The 23,462-nt window shown below is 39.7% G+C and overlaps 1 protein-coding gene across 1 annotated transcript in view; it reads left to right on the top strand.

The window, feature by feature from the left end:
- Positions 1-23,462, top strand: part of MTHFD1 (methylenetetrahydrofolate dehydrogenase, cyclohydrolase and formyltetrahydrofolate synthetase 1) — a gene marked incomplete in the record, with an annotated part of 1,466,165 nt that overhangs the window by 1,351,595 nt on the left and 91,108 nt on the right. The window contains 1 exon segment of the mRNA XM_044074387.1: positions 7,588-7,695. Within this exon segment, the coding sequence (XP_043930322.1) occupies positions 7,588-7,695 (108 nt within the window).

Here is a 23,462-nt window from a genome sequence, read left to right as displayed (position 1 = left end):
ATTCAAATATCATCTGAGCTTTTCTTATGAGCTCAGACCATGGGGGATACCCATTCAGTCGGTTCTTCTACTGGAGTAAGGACACCGAAATTTACCATTTTGTCTAGTTCTGCCTATGCTTTACCCTGCCTTGCTACTGGAATCTTCCATGCTGATCTGACAACTGGACTTACTTCATGGTTTAACTTCATGGAATATGTGACTGGAAGTTTACCAAGCTCGTCTTTAAAAATATCAGCATATTCACTAAAAATATTCTGTGTAAAACTATCATTGTTATTCAGACTCGTATGGAGGACCTCTTCATTAAGTGAAATCAGTCCCATTCTCTGACCATCTTTGAGGCCAAACAATGACTGCAGATGTCATTTGACTACAAAAAACTGCTAGCCATAGCTGTTTCCAGCAGAATGGCATGAAAGAACTACTGTGCCATCAGTTTGAATCTCTTCACCACCATAAGCAACTAGTATTGCACACTTTTCTGAATCAGGTTTCTCACCAGCTTTTACTTTAGCAAACACTTGTGCTGATCTGACATTGCACTTAGATCCAGTGTCTACTTTAAGTTCTACAGGTTTCCCATTAATTTGTACAGTACAAAATATTTCACTCTTTGCTAACAACTGATAGTTTACTGTAGTAACTGTTTCATCGATCACAGAGACACCATCAACAAAGAAAGTTTGCTCACAGCTCTCAGAATTTGCTACTGTCTCTATCTGATCTACTTGCTTCTTTGGATACTTTCTTTTAACACTTGCTTCTTTGGATACTTTCTTTTAACATAAGTCTGCGGCACTTTAGACTTGCAAAGCCTTTTGAAATTATTCCACTTTTTACATTTGTGACATTACTGACCAAAAGCTGAACACTTTTGTGACAGTTAACATTGAGGTTGGGTGTGAAACTGCCCTTTGGTTTACATGTCTTTTTCTTCTTGGCTTCCTGTTGCACACCAAACATTCACACTAGCAGATACTGCAAAATGTTTTTCTCATTTGTGAGCATATTCGTATACTTTTCAATAATCTCATGTATTTGACAAATCTCTAAGGCTCTGGTTAATGTTAATTCACTATATTTTATTGATTTATTTCTTAGATCACCAAATCTGCATGTTTTAGCTTTATTTCTTAAGTCAGTAATGAATGCTGCAAAGTTTCACCAAGCTTTTGATTTCTTGTGTAAATTTTGTGCCTTTCCATTGTAGTATTCATTTGAGCATTACACATTTCTCAAAATGTATGTTTTAAGCACTTTCAGCCTGTATCACAATATGGCAATTTTCCCCCTTCCCCTGCATACACAGCAGGTGCATACACAAATGAACATTCTTGTTCAGTGGCCTCTGAGCCAGCTAAATTGAGAAGTATAAATGCTGTTGTACATCCATCTTTATCAGAAAAAGCACCCTGTATTAAAGTATCATATTCTTGCTCAAACACACTCCAGATCTCAGCAATATTATTATGAAACATCAGCAGTTCAGGTCCCGAAATCCCTCTGCCATAACAACAAATTTCTTTTAAGCATAAGTGTAGGCCTGGTACTTGTAAGTTTGCTCAAGTGCACAACAGTCTCTCTGAAAATGATTTATGTTAACACTACAATTACCTCAAACACTCCGGACACTTCGAAAAATCTTAGTTACTGTGAAAAAGTCAGACACTGCGAAAAAAATCAGACATTTTAGTCTTTTCAAACATTTTAAACACTTCAGAGATTATTTCAAACACTTTAATCATTATGTCGCTATGTTGGACATCTCAAATATCCCTGAAATTATTGTGAACTCTTTGAATGCTGTGCCTCGTGTTTGGTGACTGAAAATCATTTAAAACGAATTTAAGTACCTTGGAATAATCACTGACCTGTTTGCGAATTTGCTGTTGTGTATTACTCGTCTTCTGTGTGTGTGCCTCATGGTTTGCATGCTGCTTCAACTTTGGATCCCATTCTGACAGCATGTCACATATCTTGTTTATTCAAATGAGACACTGAGGCACGGAATGCTTTCAAGTTGTTTAGTGTACATAAACACATTAGAAGCTGTAACTGGAACATATAATTCGAACTTCATAAGCTTACTGACTTGTTACTTTTAACACGCTCACATAATGCATCTCCATTTAAGTTTACATTCACACTGACTACATAAAATGGCACTGGTCTTACACGTTCTCAGTAATTTATATGCACATGCTACCTAGCTACAGTGGCTGACTAGGTTCAATATACACACTGATCTACAAATAGCAAGACTCAATGAGCAAAAATGTGGACATGCATATACTAAGCATGAGATTGCTGTGTCTCAGAGTATTCCCTTTTTCTCTTGGGTATGGTGATCTCAAAATTAGTATACATTAGTAATAGGGCTGAAGGGATACTGCGGTGGTGGCACTGCGGAGCGTTGTCGCCTCATAGCAAGACGTTCTCCCATTCAATTCTCAGCTAGAGCGTCTTCTGTGTGGAGGCATACATGAATGGGGCGTGCCTTCGTTGAAGGTTGTACGTCAGGGCTGGTAACCCGGTATGTAAAAATCCACTACCAATCATTAGCGGACGTTCCACTGTGGCGACCCCTAACCGGGAAAAGCCGAAAGACACAAACAAGTAATAGGGCTGAAGGGATGCAGCCAATCCCACATTACATGGCGCAAGAGACTTTTCTTCCTTGGAAAAAAATACTTGAGGGGAACCACAAATGTCAAAAATCACTGTTCTTTGATTTTGCTGTTTTTTTAATTCTGGAGTCACATTTGTGGGTCCCAGGATTACAGTACAGAGCCTAAGTAACTGAGTGAGGTGTTCCTGTTGGACCATTTCAGCCACAACACAGGCCACATTACGTGGACCAGTGCATAGTATCAGATGAGAGCTTCAACACATTGTGCTGCACAGATACTGTGTAGCAGCTATTAGTCATAACCAAAACACTTTTACATACAGAGTGATTTTCTGAATGAAGATAGTAAAGATCAGCATGACAGCTGTGTGCAGTAATGTCGTCTTTTGTGGGGAAGACAGGTGAGACCATGTCTGGTAAATGTTTCCCTTTTGAAAGTGATATGACTCTGTAAAATCGGCACTCTTGTTAGACCATTGAGGTTGTGTTCTGTGACTGAATATATAAATATGGTTTGCCTCAGCACCACATGTATTCATAAGTACTTGCCAAAGAGAATGAATTGTCAGATGCAAAACTGGCAGCTAAGAAGACAGAAAACTGTTTTTAGCAGGAAGGTTTCAAACTGGATGTTTACTTGAGATGATCTTTCTTTTCCACATTAACAACATGAAATATAGGCTAAATAATAAATTTTTGAGAGGTGGATAATGATGCTTTGAAAAAATTAGTCTAGGAGAAATAGAAAGAAGTAATAACGGTTGTATCAGTAGTGCAAGTGTTAAACAGCATGCAGGACACACACACATTCCCCACACAGAATGTTATGTACACTTAAAAAAAAAAATATATATATATATATATGTATATATATATATATATATATATATATATATATATATATATATATATATATATATATATATATATATATGTATATATATATATATATATATATTTATATATATATATATATATATATATAAAATGCCAACCATTATTATGAATGATTTGTATGCAAGACAGCATGTCAGAACTTCAGTAAGACTTGAGGCTGAGGTACAAGAAAATACCTTCTCTTTTCAATTTTTTTTTTTTGGCTGGGAAGCCCACTTAACACAAATGCTTGTTTTTGAGAGTAATTGGAGGCACTGTCTGGGTCAAGTGACTTGTTCAAATGCATACAGTTTAGTACTAGAGATTGCATAAGTGAAACTCAGGACTTAAAAGGATACAGTTCATTAGCACCTATAAATGTTAATCCTTGTGTTAAACTGTAAAATGTTTTAACTCATTTCAACCCCATTACAGATTACTAGATATAATAAAAAAAATCATGATTTGTTAATGGAGACCACAGTGAGTGTATTCTTTTTAATTGTTGAAGTCTGTTGGAATAAGAACATGTTTGATGCATTATATTTAGCAGCAGAAAAGGTTACTTGAACCCCCACACGTCTCAGATACTGAGCATTGCTGGAGAATGTGTGGTGGTGGTGGTACCGATGCATTCTTATTTCAAACTCTAAGAAATTAAGTAGAATAGTGAGCGGCACATAATTATTACTAATGGGGTGTAAAACTAATACATGCAAAGAGGCTGAAAAGGCATGCCATGGTGTTATTATTCACTGGAGCAGCAAATAAATTGGAGTCACCAGTTACATGGTTTAACTGTGTGTCACTTCAGGTTTTCAGCCCAAGAACTTTTTCTTCAGTCCCTATGTAAGTTAAGAGATAGTGGTTAAATCTCATTGCTGCCATAGTAAGGTTAATAGCTTGAGATGTGACAGAATCAGCTGCTTTTTAGAATCCCATAAGTCAGGGAGAGAAGGTATTAGTTCCACTAAATCTGACAGTATTGCTCCGTCAGCAAGCAGTAAGATTTAATAATGTACTGTATGGCAGATTAATGCTGGTCTGCAGCTTGGAAAATGAATAAATCATTACTAGAGAGATCTACGAGTATTGTCCTTTTTATCCATTTTTTTTTCTGCAGAACTCAAGCTTTCAGAAACAAGATAGTGTGTGAAATAAACAATACTATGTTGCATCTTTTCAGTATGGGAGCAGTTTAAAAAGTATATTCTTTCGTTGCAGACTTTCTGATAAAATTGGAACAGTAATCAAGGAGCAAAAAGGTGCCTAAGCACTTCACATAGAACAGAAACGTGCAGCTTAGAACATTCAACAAGACAATGGCTTTAACCTGATAATATATTTATTTGAGTTACATTTCATTTCATAGTTATAGCAGTATAAGAAAACGTTTACTATTGTTTCTTTCCTAATTGTTTTAATAGCATCTTTCTGTTGGCTCTGAAATGAATCTTCTCTTAGTTCAGTACCCATCCCAGGCCTTTTCAAAGAATTTATTGGTCATTCCACTATGTACTGAGATAGCCTCTTCCTTTTTATCCACAATTTTTTCTATAAAAAAAATCTAAGCTGAACACTACACCTTATTCTGTTATGAGTGCTACATACTCTCTTGTCTCTTTTCTCTTTAGTACTATGTAATCACATTGGCCTCTAAGTATCATATGCTCTTTTGCTTTCTCATCTGTCCTCAGTTGAAAACAGATTTAACACCTATATCCTTTCTTTGTACGTCTTGCACTTCGTTTCAGTCTTTATTCCATTTGTCACCATTGTAGATATTCTTTGTACCTTCCCAATTAGTCTGATATCCTTAATCCCTGTATGGGCACTAAACTGAAAAAAGTAACCCAACTGTGGACATGACCTGGGATCTGTTCCACTGGGAGCCTAGTGAGGTATTTGTCCAGCTGGAAGCTTCACCAGGGATCTGTAGAATAGTCATATAATCACACTGATGCCAGCTTTTTCCCTTAGGGATACAGACCTGCATTGTACTAACCTTGGTTGTAATTGTATTAATCTGTAAAAGAAAACAAGCATGAGTAAACTGGAAAGAGTACAGAGGAAATATATCAAGGGCATCCATGCATGTGAAAATTTAAGTTATTGTGAAAGGCTCAACTTTATAAACTTATATGAACTTGTACAGTGTCTCATATAAATAATTCAATAGGAGATCTTATCTGGGTATATAGGGCATTTAGAGACAACTACCTCTGGAAATGTTTGGGGTTATCAAAAATTAGCAGAGCGTCATCAGACAACCTATGTAGAAGATTCTGTAGGAATGAGAAGTGTACTAATTGATTCTCTGAGAAAGTAGCTTGTGCATGGAGTAGACTACCAAATTACATTAAAACAAAGAGTAGTTTAGATATTTTTAACAACAGTCTGGACACATTGTGGGAATAACTGTTTTGGTATATTGGCAGGTTAGAAGGGCATTATTGTAGGGTTGCCACCTTTTCAAATGCCCAAAGTGGAACATTTTTGGTACAAACGTCAGATTTTGCAGGGCAAAACATACCCATGGCCAGTACAAAGGACAGAACATCAGTTTTTTTCCTAAATAAAAGCTTTTTCTTGTAGCATTTTAGTTGCTTATTCTGTTTCTTACAACATTTAAGTCTTTCAGATACAGAATAACTGTTTTATGCAACTATTACATAAAATATAGGAAGTAATTTTGTCCTAAAATCTCAGGACATTTGTCATTTTTTCAATTTTTTTGCAGGACACAACTGCCAAAAGAGGTACTGTCCCTCGCAAAGTGGGACAGGTGGTAACCCTACATTATTACCCATGCTTGGAATATTTATATGTATGTATATGATTAATAAATAATAAATGTATGTATCTGATGATTCATTTCTGCTGTTACTACTACACTAGGGTCCTTTGTCTTCTAACCTGTGTTTTTAGGGTCACTTGCTTCAGTTGGTGTTGCACTTTGAAGTTTTTGCATCCTTGGTGAAGAATTCTAAATGTATCTGCATTACCCATTGGATGCTACGTTTCGGCCTATTCTGCCAGTCCTCTCAGGTCTCTTTGAAGGCTTTCTTCCCCATCTGCCACTGTCCTGTAGGTTTACCTGTTCTCAGGATCCCTCATGATATCTGATGTAAAGATGGCAAAAAGCATTGCACCATATTCAGACACTTTCTTTTCCTTTCCAAAGGTTTCCTTAGCTACTTCTATTTGTTTCATGTCACCTAACTAGCATTTTACCTAAAGAGTCAGCTTCTGTCTAACTCTAGGCCCATTCAGTCTGTGTACCAAGCCTCCTGTGAGGCACTGAGTCAGAAGCTTTGCTGAAGTCTTGGTAAACAACATTGACCAGTTTTCATTTAATCAGTTTTAGCATAATTCAGTCATAAAACTGAATCAGGGTGGACTGATGCAACCTTTGTTTTTTCACAATCCTATGATGTTGTTTATATTGCAAGTCCAGGTGGATTATATGAGTTAAAGCAACAGTCTTGAATTAATTATGTAGCTTGAACATTATCTGTGACTATACCAGAGATACGGTGTTCAAAGACTGCATTGCATATGTTCCTTTTCAGCAATCTAGCTGCAAAGAAACATGAATATATGTTTTTATTAATCTTTTCCAACTGTACATACTCCATAGACGCTGTATACAAATCATTATAGAAACATTGTATTTCATTCTGTTCCTATGTTACTGAATCTCTGGCTATCGTAAGTCTTAAGAAACCCGTAAAGACATGCTGCTTTTTAATCCCAAGTAACAAGTAATGAGTACTGCTTGCATTTTTGTTTAGGGAGCTTAGATGTGGCATTTTCTGTGTATTGAATTTTGCAGAGGAACACTGTAGGCTGATAAGATGCATTGACTTTAAGCTGTGCTTTGTAATGAATATGATCAAACGTGGGCTGTACTTTAAAGCATGCAGTGAAGGCAGCTACCATAAAGTCTAAAAGGCAATTTTAGGCTGAAATGTTGTTTAATAAAGCTTTCTGGTGCCATTTTTGTAAATAGCTAAAATATTTAAACAGCAGTGCATTAAATCCTTGTTGATATTAACTGATAGTTTTGCCTGTTGCAGCTTCCTATTGTGGATAAAATAAGAATCATTGCTCAGAAGATATATGGTGCTGATGATGTTGAGCTCCTACCAGAGGCCCAGCACAAAGCTGAAGTTTACACTCGGCAGGTGCGTGATCTTTATTACAATGGAAATTAGTTATTTAATCAACTTGTATTTATTCCAGCTTAAAACCATTAGTTAGCTTGCAGTTGCTTTTTATATTTTATATTTTATTGAGATTTTATGTCATAAACATTTCAATACAGTACCATTCAACATGCACTATCATATAAGATACACTGTAAGGTAGGCATTATTCAGCATTCTAGATACAGTATAAAAAGTATGACATTCATCATTATTCCATATTCAGGCAATACCACTACCCCCTTACTTTTCACTCTTAGGAGTTACTTTTCATAGCTATACCTTCCAGTTAACCCTACATTGTTCCAAACTCAATTCTTATAATATAGCCACTCTTTTTGCCACTTTGTCTTAATACTCTCTTTTCCTGCCCTGTCTTCTTGCACACATAATAACCAGTTGTACCCTTTTATATTATTTGCTCCTATTTTCCCCTCTTCCATTCAAGGTCACCCTTCTATCCTTTTACTATTACACTTCTCACCTATCCACCTAGAAGTAGTGTTTTAATTTTCTTATATTCCTTTTATGTTCTTCCCCTAACCATCAGATGCAAAATTGCCATGTACTAGTAACTTGTTTACCAAATATTTTTCTCTGCTGTTCTAGACTGGCCCCCAGATTTGCTTAGCTCATTTGTATTCCTATAAAAATATGAAGATTACCTGATTCTGCACTTCTACATCTCCAGAGTTCCCCTTCTTCCACCTGCCATTCCTGCAAAAATCTGCACCAGTGTCCTAAACCATGACTGGATCTAACACATATGTTTGTCTTAAACTATTGGGAGTGCTTTCAAGCACTCATTCTGTGTAAATTTAAAAAACGCTACTTTAACTTTTTCCACCCATCTGAATCTCAGTTTCTCCATTTCTTTCTGGTATTTGTCTTTTTAGCTCTGTGAAAAATGCTTCACATTTTTTCAGGTCGTTTCCCTTCCCACATCCAATGCACTGCAGTATTTTTCTGTAACTTCCTCCCAGCCCTTGAATCCTTTCTTCCTTAACAATTATATAATCACCATTGTCAACTGCTCATAATGTAGCTTTCCACTTTCCTGTATACCATATCAGTCTCAAATTTGCTGCCATTCCAGAAGCCTCCCAGAGGAGCCACCCAATCTACAGAGCAGTTCTGCTACATAATTAATTTCTCATCTGTGCAATCCCTTCTATTGTACTGTTTTACTCATAATTGTAATTTCTGGGTCATCCCACTACCCTGTGCAGAGCAAGCATGTCAAAGCTTCATAAGTTCCGTTAGTTTCCTTAGCATACATGTTCAAAAATGTTTGAGCTTTTTTGTTGATCCATCCCTGGTGTTCTCCTTAGTCCTTCCCTTGTGTACTGCATTGCAAAACAAGCTGCTACCACCATATAGAAGTGAAAAGTGATAATTTCCCATCCTCCAAAACCTATGGATAATCTTGGCCTTCCTTTCATTGTCCCACTACCCCTCTCTTGTCATATGAATTTATCAGAATATCCGTTTCTGATCTTTTTTGAAAGAAGGCAGATAGCTTGCCTGAGTACATATAAGACTCTGGGGTGGATTATCGTTTGTATAAGGTTTATTCTTCTGGTTAGCATAACACTTTTATTAACCTAACTCCCTAACAGCATTTTGACCTGCCCTAAAAGATTCTTATAATTGATTTGTATTAACTCATCTCCATTTTCCTCCATTTCACACTCCCCTTTCTTTCTATTAAACTTCTTGTACAGCATTTCTTGCCCTTCTTATTTTAACTTGAAATGTTTTATCCCAGTTGCATTCTAATCCTGATTCCTCTATAACGTTTTCAAAAATCTCTCACATCCATGGCATTACCAAGTCTAATTTGCCTTTGGCAATCACATAATCATCTGCATAAAAGTCAAAACAGCTTCCATTCACATTACACACCTAATAGAAAGTGTCTAACCTACTGAGCTAATGCATTGATCACTGCAGTGAACAAAGAGGTGAATAGTGGACAACATTGCTTCTTGCCTCAAATAACCCACTTTTCTTGTGTTAATTCCCTACTTAATACCTTGGGCTGTTATACAGAGCAGCTGTACAGTTTTGAAACCTGGGGAAAATTCACACCTCTTTCAACACTTTAAAGAAAAAGGGCCGCCCACTGTGTCAAAGGATTTGTTTGCATCAAAAAAGATTAGGCCTGTTTGAGTGCACTCCTCTTTTTGTACCTGTTCCACAAATTCTCTTAACTGCCACCAGTTTTTCTCTTGTCGTTCAGCTTCTGACAAATCTCAGTCCACCAACCCCAGCATGAACTTTTCTAAACCCTTGCTTAAGATCTTATTTTTTTTTATTTTTATTTTATGTTTTTACATGACTGGCAGACTCTTTGCATCTACATCATCAAAGGAATTGGTCTGTAATTCCTTGGATAATGTTATATATGCATAACCTAAGTAAGTACTTATTGCTTTAATATTGCATTGGTTAACGTGTGATGAACATCTATTTTATGTTTAATAAGAACTGTGTGCAAATTATAAATTATCTTCAGTCATTTTCCTCTGCAATATTCTTTCAAACCATTGCTTTCAGTTTGTTTAAAAAGATATATTCAGCAAAAATCCTTATTAGTACGCAGACTATGTATTGCTTTCAGACTTACTTCATAGGCATTTTCAAGGAACCCTACTGTTCTTAGTAAGGCATATGTACTCAACATTTACTGTATTCAAAACAGTGTTAAGTATTTACTTCATTCTGAATTCCATGCATATTTTAAAATAGTAAAAAGGACTATGAAGTTTAAGATACATATACTGCAGATCATTTACCCATACCACGGTAGTCCTTTATCTAAGTACAGAATCCCAAAATTTTACTTAATTTCTGAACTGAGCAAAGATACCAGACAGGGATCAGCTAAACTGTTTTTTTATTTACTGCAACTAAAGTCTCTCAAGCATGTCCATTATAGTATACAACCCCTCTTTCAGACATTTTGTGAAATACAGCATTGTGAGGACTTCTGTGTCCCAGAAAAGTTTTTAAGTACTCAAATCCTTTTCATGTTTTATTCAGCCAGACTCGGATCATAGTTAAACTTCTATAGCTGCTTGGTGTGAAAGGAAGTCTGGCAATGCTTGTTTTTTTCCTGACTTTTCTGTTTTTGCCTTCTTGAAATCTGAGTTCTTCTTCTCCCCAAAGACCCCCTTCCTGTGCTGAATGCAAACTCAGAACATCTTCCCACTTTCTTGGAGCATGGCTGTCTTCCTCAGTGATGATAGCAAGGTGGGCTTTTGCCTATTTGTCCAACTTCCTTCTGCTTTCTTTGGCGCAGTAGTCTCAGTTTCTGTTTGCAAAATCTGTTTCTCTGAAGGTTTAGGGGACTGAATACCTGCTACCTTGCTTAGCTGCTACATCCAGCTGGAAAGCTGTATCCTTAGATTCCCTCCCCCTCTGTTTGTTGGAAAAACGGTCCATTTCATGTAGGGTACTATTTTCTGGAGCATATTCTGAAGTAGCTGCCTCTGCCACTGTAGAACCTCACTGAAGGGCAAGCTCTGTTGTGGCCTACATTTGCCAAATATATTGCTGAGCTATTCCATTAGAGGAAAACCCGATCCCCCAGTACTACAATAAGCTCAACTGGGTAAGCGATCCAGGAACACAAGCCATTCTGCTTTTTATCATTCTGCTGTTTAGGCCACATTGCACATCTTATATTTCTTGCTACATAGCAGAAATGCAGTCTTGTTGCCTGTTAAGCCAAGGTCTAGGGAAACAGCTTCTAGAATAGTTAACATTTTTGCCATCATATCCTCCTATGTAAGCTCAGCTGTCATTCTCTGTCTTTTGGGGAATTTTGTTGCCTTGGACTTTGCTGGGTACAATGTTATCTCTCAGATAACACTCAGACCAAAGGAAATCTACTTTTCCACGCTGGGTTGCTAACCATACCCCCAATAGTTGCCATTTCTTGATATGTGCTTTGAATCCTTAGAGGTAAATTTGTAGCTATGCAGATATACAGTCACAAGATTGTTTTGCTTAGGTTGTTTTACTAGTGCTCTCACTCAGCAGCCTGTGCTTTATCAGTAGTAAGCCCAGTGTAAAGGTAGTTGACTGATATTCATTTTGTCACATCCAGTTTGCTATGTGATTCTTCACTGACAAGGATTGGGGTGCAAGCTGCATTTCTGTAAAACTAAGCTGAAACCAGTCTTCATCTACCAAATCACATGAGTAAAGTTTGTATTCTAATAGTAATTACTGAATAAACACAAAGACTGGATAGAACTGGTAACATAAATTATCCTGTGTAAATAACAGATTTTTTTTTGTAAAAATCCCTTTTTTGTCAATTGCTGTTTTTTTTCCCAAGATGATTTTTGGTCTCCTGTTGATAAAGTGCTCGTTCATTCCTCTGCTCTAGGTTATTCCATCTGGGGTAGAGTTGAGATCTGTTCGGGGGGGGGGGGTATTTTGTATTTCAGGAAGCCACAAGGGTCATGTGTACTGTTAATGTCATCCCTACAATGAGAGCAGTTGAAAAACCCTCCTCTTGCTAGTATGCACTTCTACACGTATGTTAAGAAGGCTGAAACACAACTTTGTCTTGCGAGCCTTAAGCTTTCCCCATGCCATCCCTCTGCATCACTGCCCCATCTTTCAGGGACAGTGGCAGAGACTGTGTGTGTGTGTGTGTGTGTGTGTGTGTGTGTGTGTGTGTGTGTGTGTGTGTGTGTGTGTGTGTGTGTGTGTGTGTGTGTGTGCGTGTGTGTGCGTGTGTGTGTGTGTGTGTGTGTGTGTGTGTGTGTGTGTGTGTGTGTGTGTGTGTGTGTGTGTGTGTGTGTGTGTGCATGTGTGCATGTGCGCATGTGTGTGTGTGTGTGTGTGTGTGTGTGTGTGTGTGTGTTCTGCCCCACCACCCCTTCCTCCCTCCCTGACAGTGCTGTCAAGCAACAGAACTGCTAGTAACACTTGAATTGCTTAGGGCATAATCAGGGCATATCTGTCTGCTTACCCACTGCATTTTGTCATTGCCACACAAGCCCAGATACTAACAGTATGAGTGGTCAGTAATGTAATGTCAGTGAGTCTGACCTTGACAGTCATGCCATTCTGACTGTGCCATGTCCTGGAAAAGGGGAAAACTGTCTTTTAGCTAGTTGTTAACTAACGCATATATTTTTCGTCCACTGAAGTTTTTTTTTTGTCACCACTCATAACTGGATCCCTTTGCAGTACACTTGGTGTACCCTTTCATCCAGCATCAATAGGTGTCCTGACTGAAGTCATTGTGGCAGTAGTCTTGACATATATGGGTTGTCACCACTGACCTTTGGACAGGGTACCAAACCTTTTCCTTTCCCTAGTTCATATGTCTGACACATGATCTCAGATAGAATGCATTGGAGGTATAAAGACAGACATAAAAGCATGGATTCTCAGAGTACCTCAGTGCCAGCTCGAATGCAGGTCATGCATCCATTTGACTGTTTGCAGTTTGGTCATTGGTGCCTTTGTTTCGATTGTTTATCAAGATAAGTGCGCTGTTGGGAAGCCTTCATTTTTTATTATACAATTTTTTTTGAAAGTTGTAGATGTCAGCTGGGAGGAGTAAGTGCGAGTGGAGGTGGGCAGATTCCATACAAGGACTTACATACCAAGTATCTTTTTTGCCTAGGTCTGGACCACGGTCACAAATCTTACTCTGTCTACTAATCATTCATTCCAGAAACTGCTAGGTCTAGGCTTTCTAATCTCAACACATTTTTTGAGACCCAACATCTTAAACACTTGGCCAAGTCCAAGATGGCAGACTTCACATCCTTGGATGTCCCTGTACCACCAAAGAAAAAACATAATAGGTCGTGAATGGATCCACAGTCCATTTCTGACTCCAGCGTACCTTCTGAAGTTACAGAACCTGAGGTATGTCAGGCTACTTCTCTGAAACAGAGAAACAGTGTGCATATTTTTCTGTTTAATAAAGAACATGACCTATGATCTTCACCTTACATGTCCTCCCACCATCATGAGGGTTGCCACCCCTCCGTTTTTTTTCCGGACTATCCGGAAATCAAACTGATTCTCCGGTAGTCTGGAAAACACTGTACAAACTCCAATATTCTGTTTCAAAAAAGAAAACAGACTATAGGAGTTTGTAATCAGCTGATTTACTATGCTTTTTTTACAGAAAAGCAGAGTAAATCAGCCAAAAGCAGGTAGAAGGAACGGAAAAAGCAGGCGTTCCTCGATGCATGATGTCATTGTGACATCACAAAATGGGCGGAATGTGGGTGGGGAGGGGGTGAGCGGGGTTACTAATGACACAAAGGGTGTGGCTTTACTCCGGTTTTAGCCATGATGAAAGGTGCAACCCTAACCATCATTGTAACCCTAAACACAAAATACAAAATCACTGTTTCATCAGTACCTACCATTGGGAACTCCAGGCTGTTTTTCTGTAGACTTGAGGTATTTCTTTACAGTTTGTTATCTGACTGCTGCCTAATGTAAATGCTGTTATAGTGTATTTATATGGTCATTTTGACAAATTCACATAACTTGCCAGTTTTTGATATTTTAACAACAAATATTCAGCATAGGATTAGTGGGTTCTCAGATTGTAAATAATGGGACAGTCTTCAGACAGTTCTGTCTGAAATATTTTTTATAGTTAGTAAATGAAACTGTCTTTTAGTCAAGGGTTTAACCTGGCTATCAGTATAGTTTATTAGGTAGGATGATAACGGTGCATGTGGTAAATGTGCTGAAAATGCAAAAAACTAAAACTGCATTTAATTTGGCAAACTGGTTTGCAGCTTTGGCACTTTTTGGTATCTCTTCCCTAAACATACCCTGTGCCCATGTCTTACAAGCTCTTCTAGAATGTGATAGTTGACATTTTTTTCTGATTCAGGACGGAATGTATTTTCTCAGATCCAGATGGATATTTTAGAAATTAGAAAAGCTGCCATGACAGTGGTAGCTGACAGTCATGAGAAGCAGTGCAAAATGGTGTACAATAGGCACACAAACGCAGGTGATGAGTGCAGAATTGTAGTTTCTAAGATGTCAGAGTTTCTTCATTTCTCAAATGAATATGTATAAAATATGAAAGAAAGTAAAACATTTGTTTGAGGAAAAAAAAAGGATGTCAGAGTTCTGATCCATAAGTGACACAGCTGGGAAACCAGTTGTGTGATGGAGTATATATAATGCCTGATTTATAAATGACTCATATTAATAGAGCAGTGTAATATTGTACTGTGAATTCAGCTTTGTGACAGAATATATAAGAAGAGAGAAGTCCAGGCTTTTTGTGGAAGTGACATGTTTTGATTATATCTCTGTCCTGATTTTATTTTCTTGTTTGCAGATGTAGTATGCTTGGCAATAGAATTTCAAGGACACATCAAATGCTGCGGCTTAAATGTAGTAACTCTTTTCTCATTAACTTTAATCCTGCTGTTAGCTATAAATATTTGGCCCCACACTAACCTCCACCCCAAAGGCCTTTTGTTATGCTCCCTTTTTGCTTTTGTGCACATAGTTCTTACAAACTCTTCTGACCCCAATTTGATTATCACAGATTTTTAGATGCAAGGATGAGGGCTGTGATATTTTATAGGCATTATCCTCTACCCCAACCCCCAACCCCCCTGGGGCGGCCACGGTTGTGCAGCGGTTAGCGTTTCTGTCTCACAGCAAGAGGTTCTCCGGTTCGATCCTCAGCTGGGATGCCTTCTGTGCGGAGTCTGCATGTCCTCCCTGTGGTTGCATGGGTTTCCTTCGGATGATCCGGTTTCCTCCTACATCCCAATGACATGCTGTAGGTGGACTGGACATTCTAAATTGGCCCTAGGTGTGCGTGTGTGTGCCTTCTGTTGAAGATTGGGCACCGAGCTGGCAACTCAACATCATAAAACTTCACTGCCAATCATGAGCAGACCGGTGATCCACTGTGGCGACCACTAACTGGGAAAGCCAAAAGAAGAAGAAGATCCTCTACCCCACCCCTAATGGCCTGGCCTAGAATGTAGCCATCCAGACCTACAGTACTGAGCTTGCCCTCACACCCCACACACCTAGCAAGGAAGATCTTCCTTTAATTTATCCACCAATGCCTGAGCCTGGCCCCTGTTGTAAGTAAATCATCTGAAATGCCCCAAGATGCACTGCTACAAATGCTTGCATTCACACTTGAGCATGGACAAGCCAGACCTCTCAAGTGTACCACATTACGAGGAACGTACCTCATTTGGGGTCTTAAAAAGTTCATGTTCCTTGAAGTTCCACATTGAAAGGGTCTGTCACACATTCAGTGTTATGAATTTTTTAACTGATATCCATGGTAAATACAAAAGAATCATATTAATTGATTAAAAGATCTTTTTTATAAGTAAAACCAGCATATTATAACAATCATATGACCTTCGTAGTTGAAGTTGTTAGTAAGCGGTTAGTATGTGTTCCACATTTTGCCCACTTGTTCCACATTATGAGGCTTAGTGTTCCTCATTTTGGAGATGGAAGGTTGAGAGCTAAGCTGACCTTGTACACTTTCAGAAACACTCACGGAAATCTTTTATCAGTTGTGAAACAAACTTTGCAAAGGGTATGCAAAGATGAGACACCAGCCATCAGAAACCTGACACCAGACATGATTCTTTTGAAGTTGGCAGCTTTCATCATGCAGAAAATGGGTGGCAACCCAGGATTTACGCATGATTGTAGTAATGACTGACAGCAGTATCATGGTGTGTCCAACCCCTAACATTATAATAAAAGACACATTCATATTCAAGATGTATGACTGCTGTCATATATATATGCTGCCTATGGATACACTGATCAACGACACTATTCCAGATATATAGCCCTTGTACATTCTACAGTGTTATCCATGAAATACTTAAAATAGTGCACCCTGAGCCTAGCCCATAGGATTACCCTGGCATCGTGCCATCTGACCTTAGTTCCCAGTGTCTCTGTCAAGTAAAGCCACTGGAGTGATCCATGGGGTGAATTTCTATTGCCCATCCACTCATCAAGATTTCTCTTCAAGAGGGCCAGTGAGGTGCTCTGCTTGACATGTGTGGGAAGTCTGTTCCACAGCATGGTCAGTCTCTGGGTGAGGAACCTGTCCCTCCAGCATGTTCTGTTGATTGTGGTAATGAGGTTGTGGTCTCTGGAGCATGTGGTGTGGAGGGATTGGGATTTCTTTAGATGTAGCATTTCTAACAGAGCTGGGTCAGACATGGCTTTATAAGTCAAGCAGAGACTGGCTCTAAGTAGGTGATATGAGACAGAATAGTTGGAGTTTTTAGAGTCTGTCCATACAGAACAAATGTTTAAGGCCTAGGATGATCTTTGTGAGGTACTTTTGGAGCCTGTCTAGTTGTTGCAGGTGTTTAGTGAAGTACATGCCAAATGGGGCATTGTACTCAGTGATTGGCCTAATGTAATGTAGCGTAATTCGTACTGTTCATTTTCAAGAAACATTCTGTTAACAGCATTAATTACAGCATGCTTAATGTGATGTCAGAAGGATATGGGCTCCGATATTTTCATATTATATTGTGGTATGTGCAACATTTACAGCTGATTAGATTTTGACAGCTTGATATCACTTATGTTATCAAAACAAATACCTGTCTTTAGAATTATTGAACAGTGCCAGTTCCGGGGTACTTGTGAAAAATTTAAGACTGACATGCCACCCAAGCCTTGGGTCTGTGAGCCTTTTTTGCAAACAGATGCATATTTGGTTGTCCATGACGTTATATCACTGGCCAGGCCAAGACTCCATGCTTCACCCATTGTGTGAACCTACATTTTATAGTCACAATTATGTTTGTGACCATGGTTTTAAAAGAAACCAGATTCTGGCTTGAAGATGTTACTGGCATATGTGTACTATTCTGGGAAGTGGATTTACTTGCATTGCTGGCCTATTATGTGCCACTCCAAGGAGAACAGAGCCATGCAGATGGCACCAAGCAGTAGCTAATTCTTTTGCATGCCCCATCTCTCCATACAAGTGAAGGAAGTATAGTCAAAAAGAGACTCACTGCACTCATATAGAGGGAACCTATAGTCACTTTAAGAGGTCTTGTACTGGTAGTTGCATAACTGCTTACTGTAAGGCAGTGATAACCATTCTTGTACTGATCAGTACCACAGACCACCAGATCTAAAATTGTCTAGTTCATCGTTATCAACCACTAAACCGAAATGCCAGCTTTCACTCTGCTCAGCACTGATAAAACTGTTGCCATGCTTCAGCTTCTCCCCTTCTACATGTAATGTCTTGCACAACAGCTTCTTCTAGAGTTATTGTTTGCTGATCCATCCGTACATCAATCCACAACCCCTTTTTACCATGTTTGCACATGATCATTGGCTTGAAAAGATTAAAATGGCCCCAAACGTTTTGATCTTTTAGTGTCTTTTCTTGGAAGTGTTAGTTCCATTTAATTCATCTTGGTACTGGTTTGCATTTTTATTTAGTCAATCCTGCATGTGTGTGGAATCGAACTCCTTTGATGAGAGATCTCTATTTATTTTTCTTCAGCCATTTTTCCTCTGGGTCAAAGTCTTTGTGCCATTTTTGCTACTTTGCTTGACATTGTTTGTGGTTGTTAGTATATTGAGGTTTAAATAAAGTTTTTCTTGGTTTACAGTGTTTTCATTTTACAGTTGTCACTTAAAGGGAAAATTTCTTTTTGAGTTACAGTATTGAGGATACTCACTGATAAATATTCTTAAACTGCAATGTGAGCTCTACACAGGATTTGAAAAATACCTTCTGTGCCTTATTTCACTCAGTTCACTTCATTTATACATTGTGCCACTGATATGGACATCTTTCATGTGCATTCTCTGCAACAAAATCAGTACTGGTTCTGCTGGAGTCCTTCTCTCTGGGCTTCTGCTGAAAGTAGGTTTTGCCCAGTCAGACTTTCATGGTAAACAAAGACAACTAAATAAATAAAATGGTAGGGAACATCTATAGTGGAAGACTGGTCAACAAGTATCTGATAAAGGTAATAATTAGTGAAGGCCACATCTAAGACTTCACAAGATTTAAGAAAGGAATCTCAAGTACTAATGTCACTGTGACTGGTGTGGCAAGGAGACAGTCATTCAGGTATGGCAAAACTTAATGTCTTGCAACTTCTGCTTCATTGCAACTCCAGTAATGTACCCTGTGAACACCCTCGGGGCAGAGGATAGTCCAAAATGAAGAACCCAGTATTGATAATGACTGGCTCCTACCTGAAATTGGTGGAATCTCCTTGACTCCCTGGTGATGTTGCCATACAGGTATGCATCTTGGAAGTCCAATCGGCACACCCAATTGGATTTTGACAAGCAATGAAGAAGCAGCTGACTCTCCTGACAAAACACTTTTTTTTTTTTTTATAAAGATACATTACACATATAGTTATTAAGACGTTAGCTGCAAATATGCAATTGTTCTGTGGTGATACTATACAAAGATAAAACAAGTTGTTCTGTTGTATTATACATAATATTAAATTCCGAGTATTAAACATTTGGTATGCAAACAGTTCATGTGCAATAAATGTGACAAGCAGACATCAGATGTAACTTATATGACATGGGTAAGGAGTGTTACAGGACAGATGCTAGGAATAAATAAAATTGAGGTAAGGAGTGTGAAACATCCGTCAGTAGGTAGATATTAGTTAAAGCTAGAAAAAGAGGAACAGCATTGTAAAGCTGATGAGTCAAGGATAGTGGGGGCAAGTATAGTATGGTGCTTACAGACATAGAATCTGCTGCAAGAGAGTGAAAGAGTATTTGAAGGGGATGGATAAAGCGGGAAGGTTAGCGAGAAATTGAAATATAAGTAGGAATTAAAGTAGGAAAGAAACTAAGGCCAAGTGGTATGAAGATTTGTTGTGTAGAAGGAAATGGTTATACAGGGATGGGTGGGTTATGACCTGACAAAGGAACATAGTGTTACCCCTGAGGAGCATGTGCACAATCACATTTGGTTTAGGTGTTGATTTAGTAAGAGTTTGAAGGCGGAAAGTTTCATAGTCTGTTTCAGGTGTGTTGGGATGGTATTCCAGAATTTAGATATGTAATGGAAGTGTAGTGAGTCACCTGCAAGTTATTAGGCTTTGTTGTGATTAATAAGAGACTATTGGTTTAGTGAAGGTCTGTGTAAGTAGAGCAGTGCTGTAGGGTATCTTTTAGTTCTAGCAAAGAAACACCAAAAGGATTCCAAGAAGACAAAATGCCGAGGTACCAGAATAAACTTTGAAGTTTTATGATCTGTGTGGCAAAGCTTTCCTTTTGGTGTTTCTTTAGTATTCATTTTGAATGTTTTTGGAATGTCTTTTAGTTCTAAACATCGCATGCAGTTTTCCAAAATTTATTAAGCCAATTCATTAATGGCAGCCATGTGCCTCCGGAAATTGGAGCTCATGGGAGCACCAGTATTTCTCATGCCATTCAGAAGGTGTCACGTGAGGGCCCACATGTGGACCCTGAGGACTGCATGGATTCAGTCTTCCGACAAGATGTTGGAACAAAATCATGATTTATGTGGTGTGCAGCATATTCTGGCTAATTAGTTCCAATCTTTCTCTTGGTAGTTCCTTCCAAATTACCAGCCCCCGCTAGGTTACTGTTACTAAGGATGCCTCAGCCATAGGGTGGGGGGGTCATTGTCAAGGGTGGACAGTCCGAGGTGTCTGACCAAAGGAAGAGGCCAACCTGCATATTAGCAGACTGGAGATGAGGCTGGTCCTTCTTACTGTTTAGACATTCTGGTATACCCTTCCTCAAAGAGTGAGTTTTAGTCACTCAACAACATGGTGTCAGTATGGTATATTAGCAAACAAGGATGGACTCATTCCTAGCCCCCCTCCCCACTGTTAAGCAACAGTGAGGTTATGGGAATAGGCTATGCCTATGGAGCTTTTTCTGGTAGCTGCTTACATTCCTGGTGAGAGCAAATCCCTGTTAGATATTCTCAGCAGATGTCTGCTGATGCCGTACGAGTGGTCCCTCAGCTGAACTGTGGTGAAATTTCTTTTTCAGTTATGGGGAAACCTCATCATGGCCTTTTTGCCTTCACCATCATTGAGAAATGCAGCATATTCTTTTCCCATATTCCCTTTCTGGGTCAGCAGCCCAGGAGTGCCACAGTGTAGGAGTATTTCCAGCTTTCCCTTATGCTCTTTCTCTCTTTCCGCTTATTCCCTTTTTATACTGAACGCAAAGAAGAGCAAGGACAGCGGCATCCTCCTAATATCCCATTTTGGCTGTGACTAGTCTAGATGTTCGTCTTAGTATTCACTCTTGCAGTCCTCACATTTGAGATGTCCTGCATGTAGGCAGACCACATCCAGCCCAACTTCCAGAGCTTTCACTTTCCTAGGGCTTTGGCTGATGCACTCCAACCGAGGTGTAAGAATGTCAGTGCTATAAAAGGCGTGTTGGACAATATCATTTCAGATCTTTCTTATTATTGTGCAGTGTACACAGCTGTATGTGTCTTGCAGTGCTCAGTCTGCTGGCTTACTTCCAGCATTCAGGTAAGTACCCCACAGAGAATGTTTTCTTATGTTATTATTTGTCAGATTTCTCAGCTCATGTATTATTTTCAGTTTAAATCTGAAAAAGAGTATTTTTTGAAGTAAATAACTGTGGTGTATATGGGAAATAAATTCCCCACATGGTCTTTCATTACAGGTGTTCGTTTTGCCTCATCCCAGAGCATGACATGTACTCTTGTCTATACTGTGGATCTTTCACCCCTGAGAATAATTGAAGTTGGGATAAGTCTTTTCAGGGGTTCTTATCTGAGAAAAGTGTGTGTGTGTGTGTGTGTGTGTGTGTGTGTGTGTGTGTGTGTGTGTGTGTGTGTGTGTGTGTGTGTGTGTGTCTCCAAGCCACTGTGAAGTCAGCCATGGCCTCCAAGATCCTTCTGCTGGATATGAAAACATTCCAATAAGAGGGTGAAGTGACATAACATCAAAGATGTTTTGGATGGCTCAAGTTTCCCTTGGTCTGGTGGCAGCAGAGAGAGGTTTTTTTCAGCCCCTGCCCACGGAGTCAAGTTTCAGCCAAGGCCTCTAGTATGACTGCTACATAGGCACCTGCACCATTAGCTTTTTGTATGTCCTCCTGGACCAACATATCTAGTTGTTGTTGTTGTTGTGTCTTTCGGCTTTTCCTGGTTAGGGGTCGCCACAGCAGACCTCCGGTCTGCTAATGATTGGCAGTTGATTTTTACGTGCCGAGTTGCCAGTCCTGATGCACAACCTTCAACGAAGGTATGCCCATTCACGCATGTCTCCACGCAGAAGACGCTCTAGCTGAGAATCGTACCGGACGGCGTCTTACTGTGAGGCGACAACGCTACCGCAGCACCACCACCGCGGACATTTCTAGTATACATCCTAAAACTGAAAGTCCTTCAACTTTGGAGACTTTAATTGTAGTTTTAGAAGGGGAAAGCAACACTCTTAAATAAGGAAGTTCCTGGCAACTGTAGTGAGATTTCAATCCCCCACCTGTGTCCTGAGGTCTCAAGGGTACACTAAAGCACAAGCAGTGCCTGCCAGCTTGACTTGGTCTAGACCAGACAGTGTGTCATCCCCTGCCACTTCCTGAGCCTCTACTGACTCCTTAGTTCATCCGGCTGAGGTCATCATGTCCTTCCTGAAAACTAGAAGGCCAGACTTGGACAGTTATGAAGTGTCTTGGGTCCCTTCAAAAGGAAAGAAGGATAGAACCCTACTCAGAAGGACTGATTCCCATGACTCAGAAGCATATGCAGGCCAGATCACATCTGCTGAAACTTACATCTCTGACATAGAAGACATCCTATCTTCTGTCTGTTCCCCGTGAGACTTTTTTTTTTGGAGATACACTTCATAGGAGAAATAATGATTTTCAGTGGAAAACTAAAGAGCATTCTGAAGCCCAGCAGAAATACAGAGCTTATATGAGCTTGTCTGATCATAGTTATCCAGCTGTTCATGCAGTACTAGATGTCCTGGAAGATGTGTTTATAAATACATGCCTGGAAACTGACTCCCTTCCTCCTGCTCATACGAATCATGATTATTTTTACAGGGTCAAGAATTCTCATAAATACCTGTTTAGGAAAACTTTGGCTCATACAGCTGTAATGCACCTGGATCCCAGCAAGGGAGCAACTTTGGCTGTTTTTCACCGGGACCGGAGGAGGAGGAGGCCCGGCCCCCCCATCGAGGTCATCAAGGTGGGCACTCCCGTCCCGACTCGGTGGCCTCATCCAGATCCACCCAAAGCCTGATGGACGCAGACTTGGACCGGATGATGAGAAGATTCCTCCAGGCCCAGCTGCAGATGGGAGTGCTCCTGCCCCCCCCTTCGAGAGGGAGCTCGACCCCATTTTTTGCCCCGATTGCTCCTTCTCCGACCCGCTTCCTGGGTTCGGAGTCTTCGGAGCTGGGTAGCATTGGCGCCAGGGGGTGTTGGCGCTGACAGTATCGGGTACTTCGGTGCAGACAATGCCCTCAAGTTTGTCGGGTCCCTTTTCTTCGGATCCGAACTCTCGGAGCCGAGAGCTGAGCTTTGGATCCGAGGGCTTCAGTGTGCCTTTGGCTCCGCCCAGGTCGGAGCATACTGGACCTTTGGATCCGACCACGTCGGCTCAGGCCCCGATCCGCCCGTCGGATCCGAGGGAGGGTCTGCTCTCGGATCCCAGAGAGAGCACCTCTCCTTCGGCATTCGACATAGTG

Source organism: Protopterus annectens, chromosome 6.part0, assembly GCF_019279795.1.
Source record: "Protopterus annectens isolate FY-2018-M chromosome 6.part0, PAN1.0, whole genome shotgun sequence".
Classification (NCBI taxonomy): domain Eukaryota; kingdom Metazoa; phylum Chordata; order Ceratodontiformes; family Protopteridae; genus Protopterus; species Protopterus annectens.
This window is presented reverse-complemented; position numbering and strand designations above follow the sequence as displayed.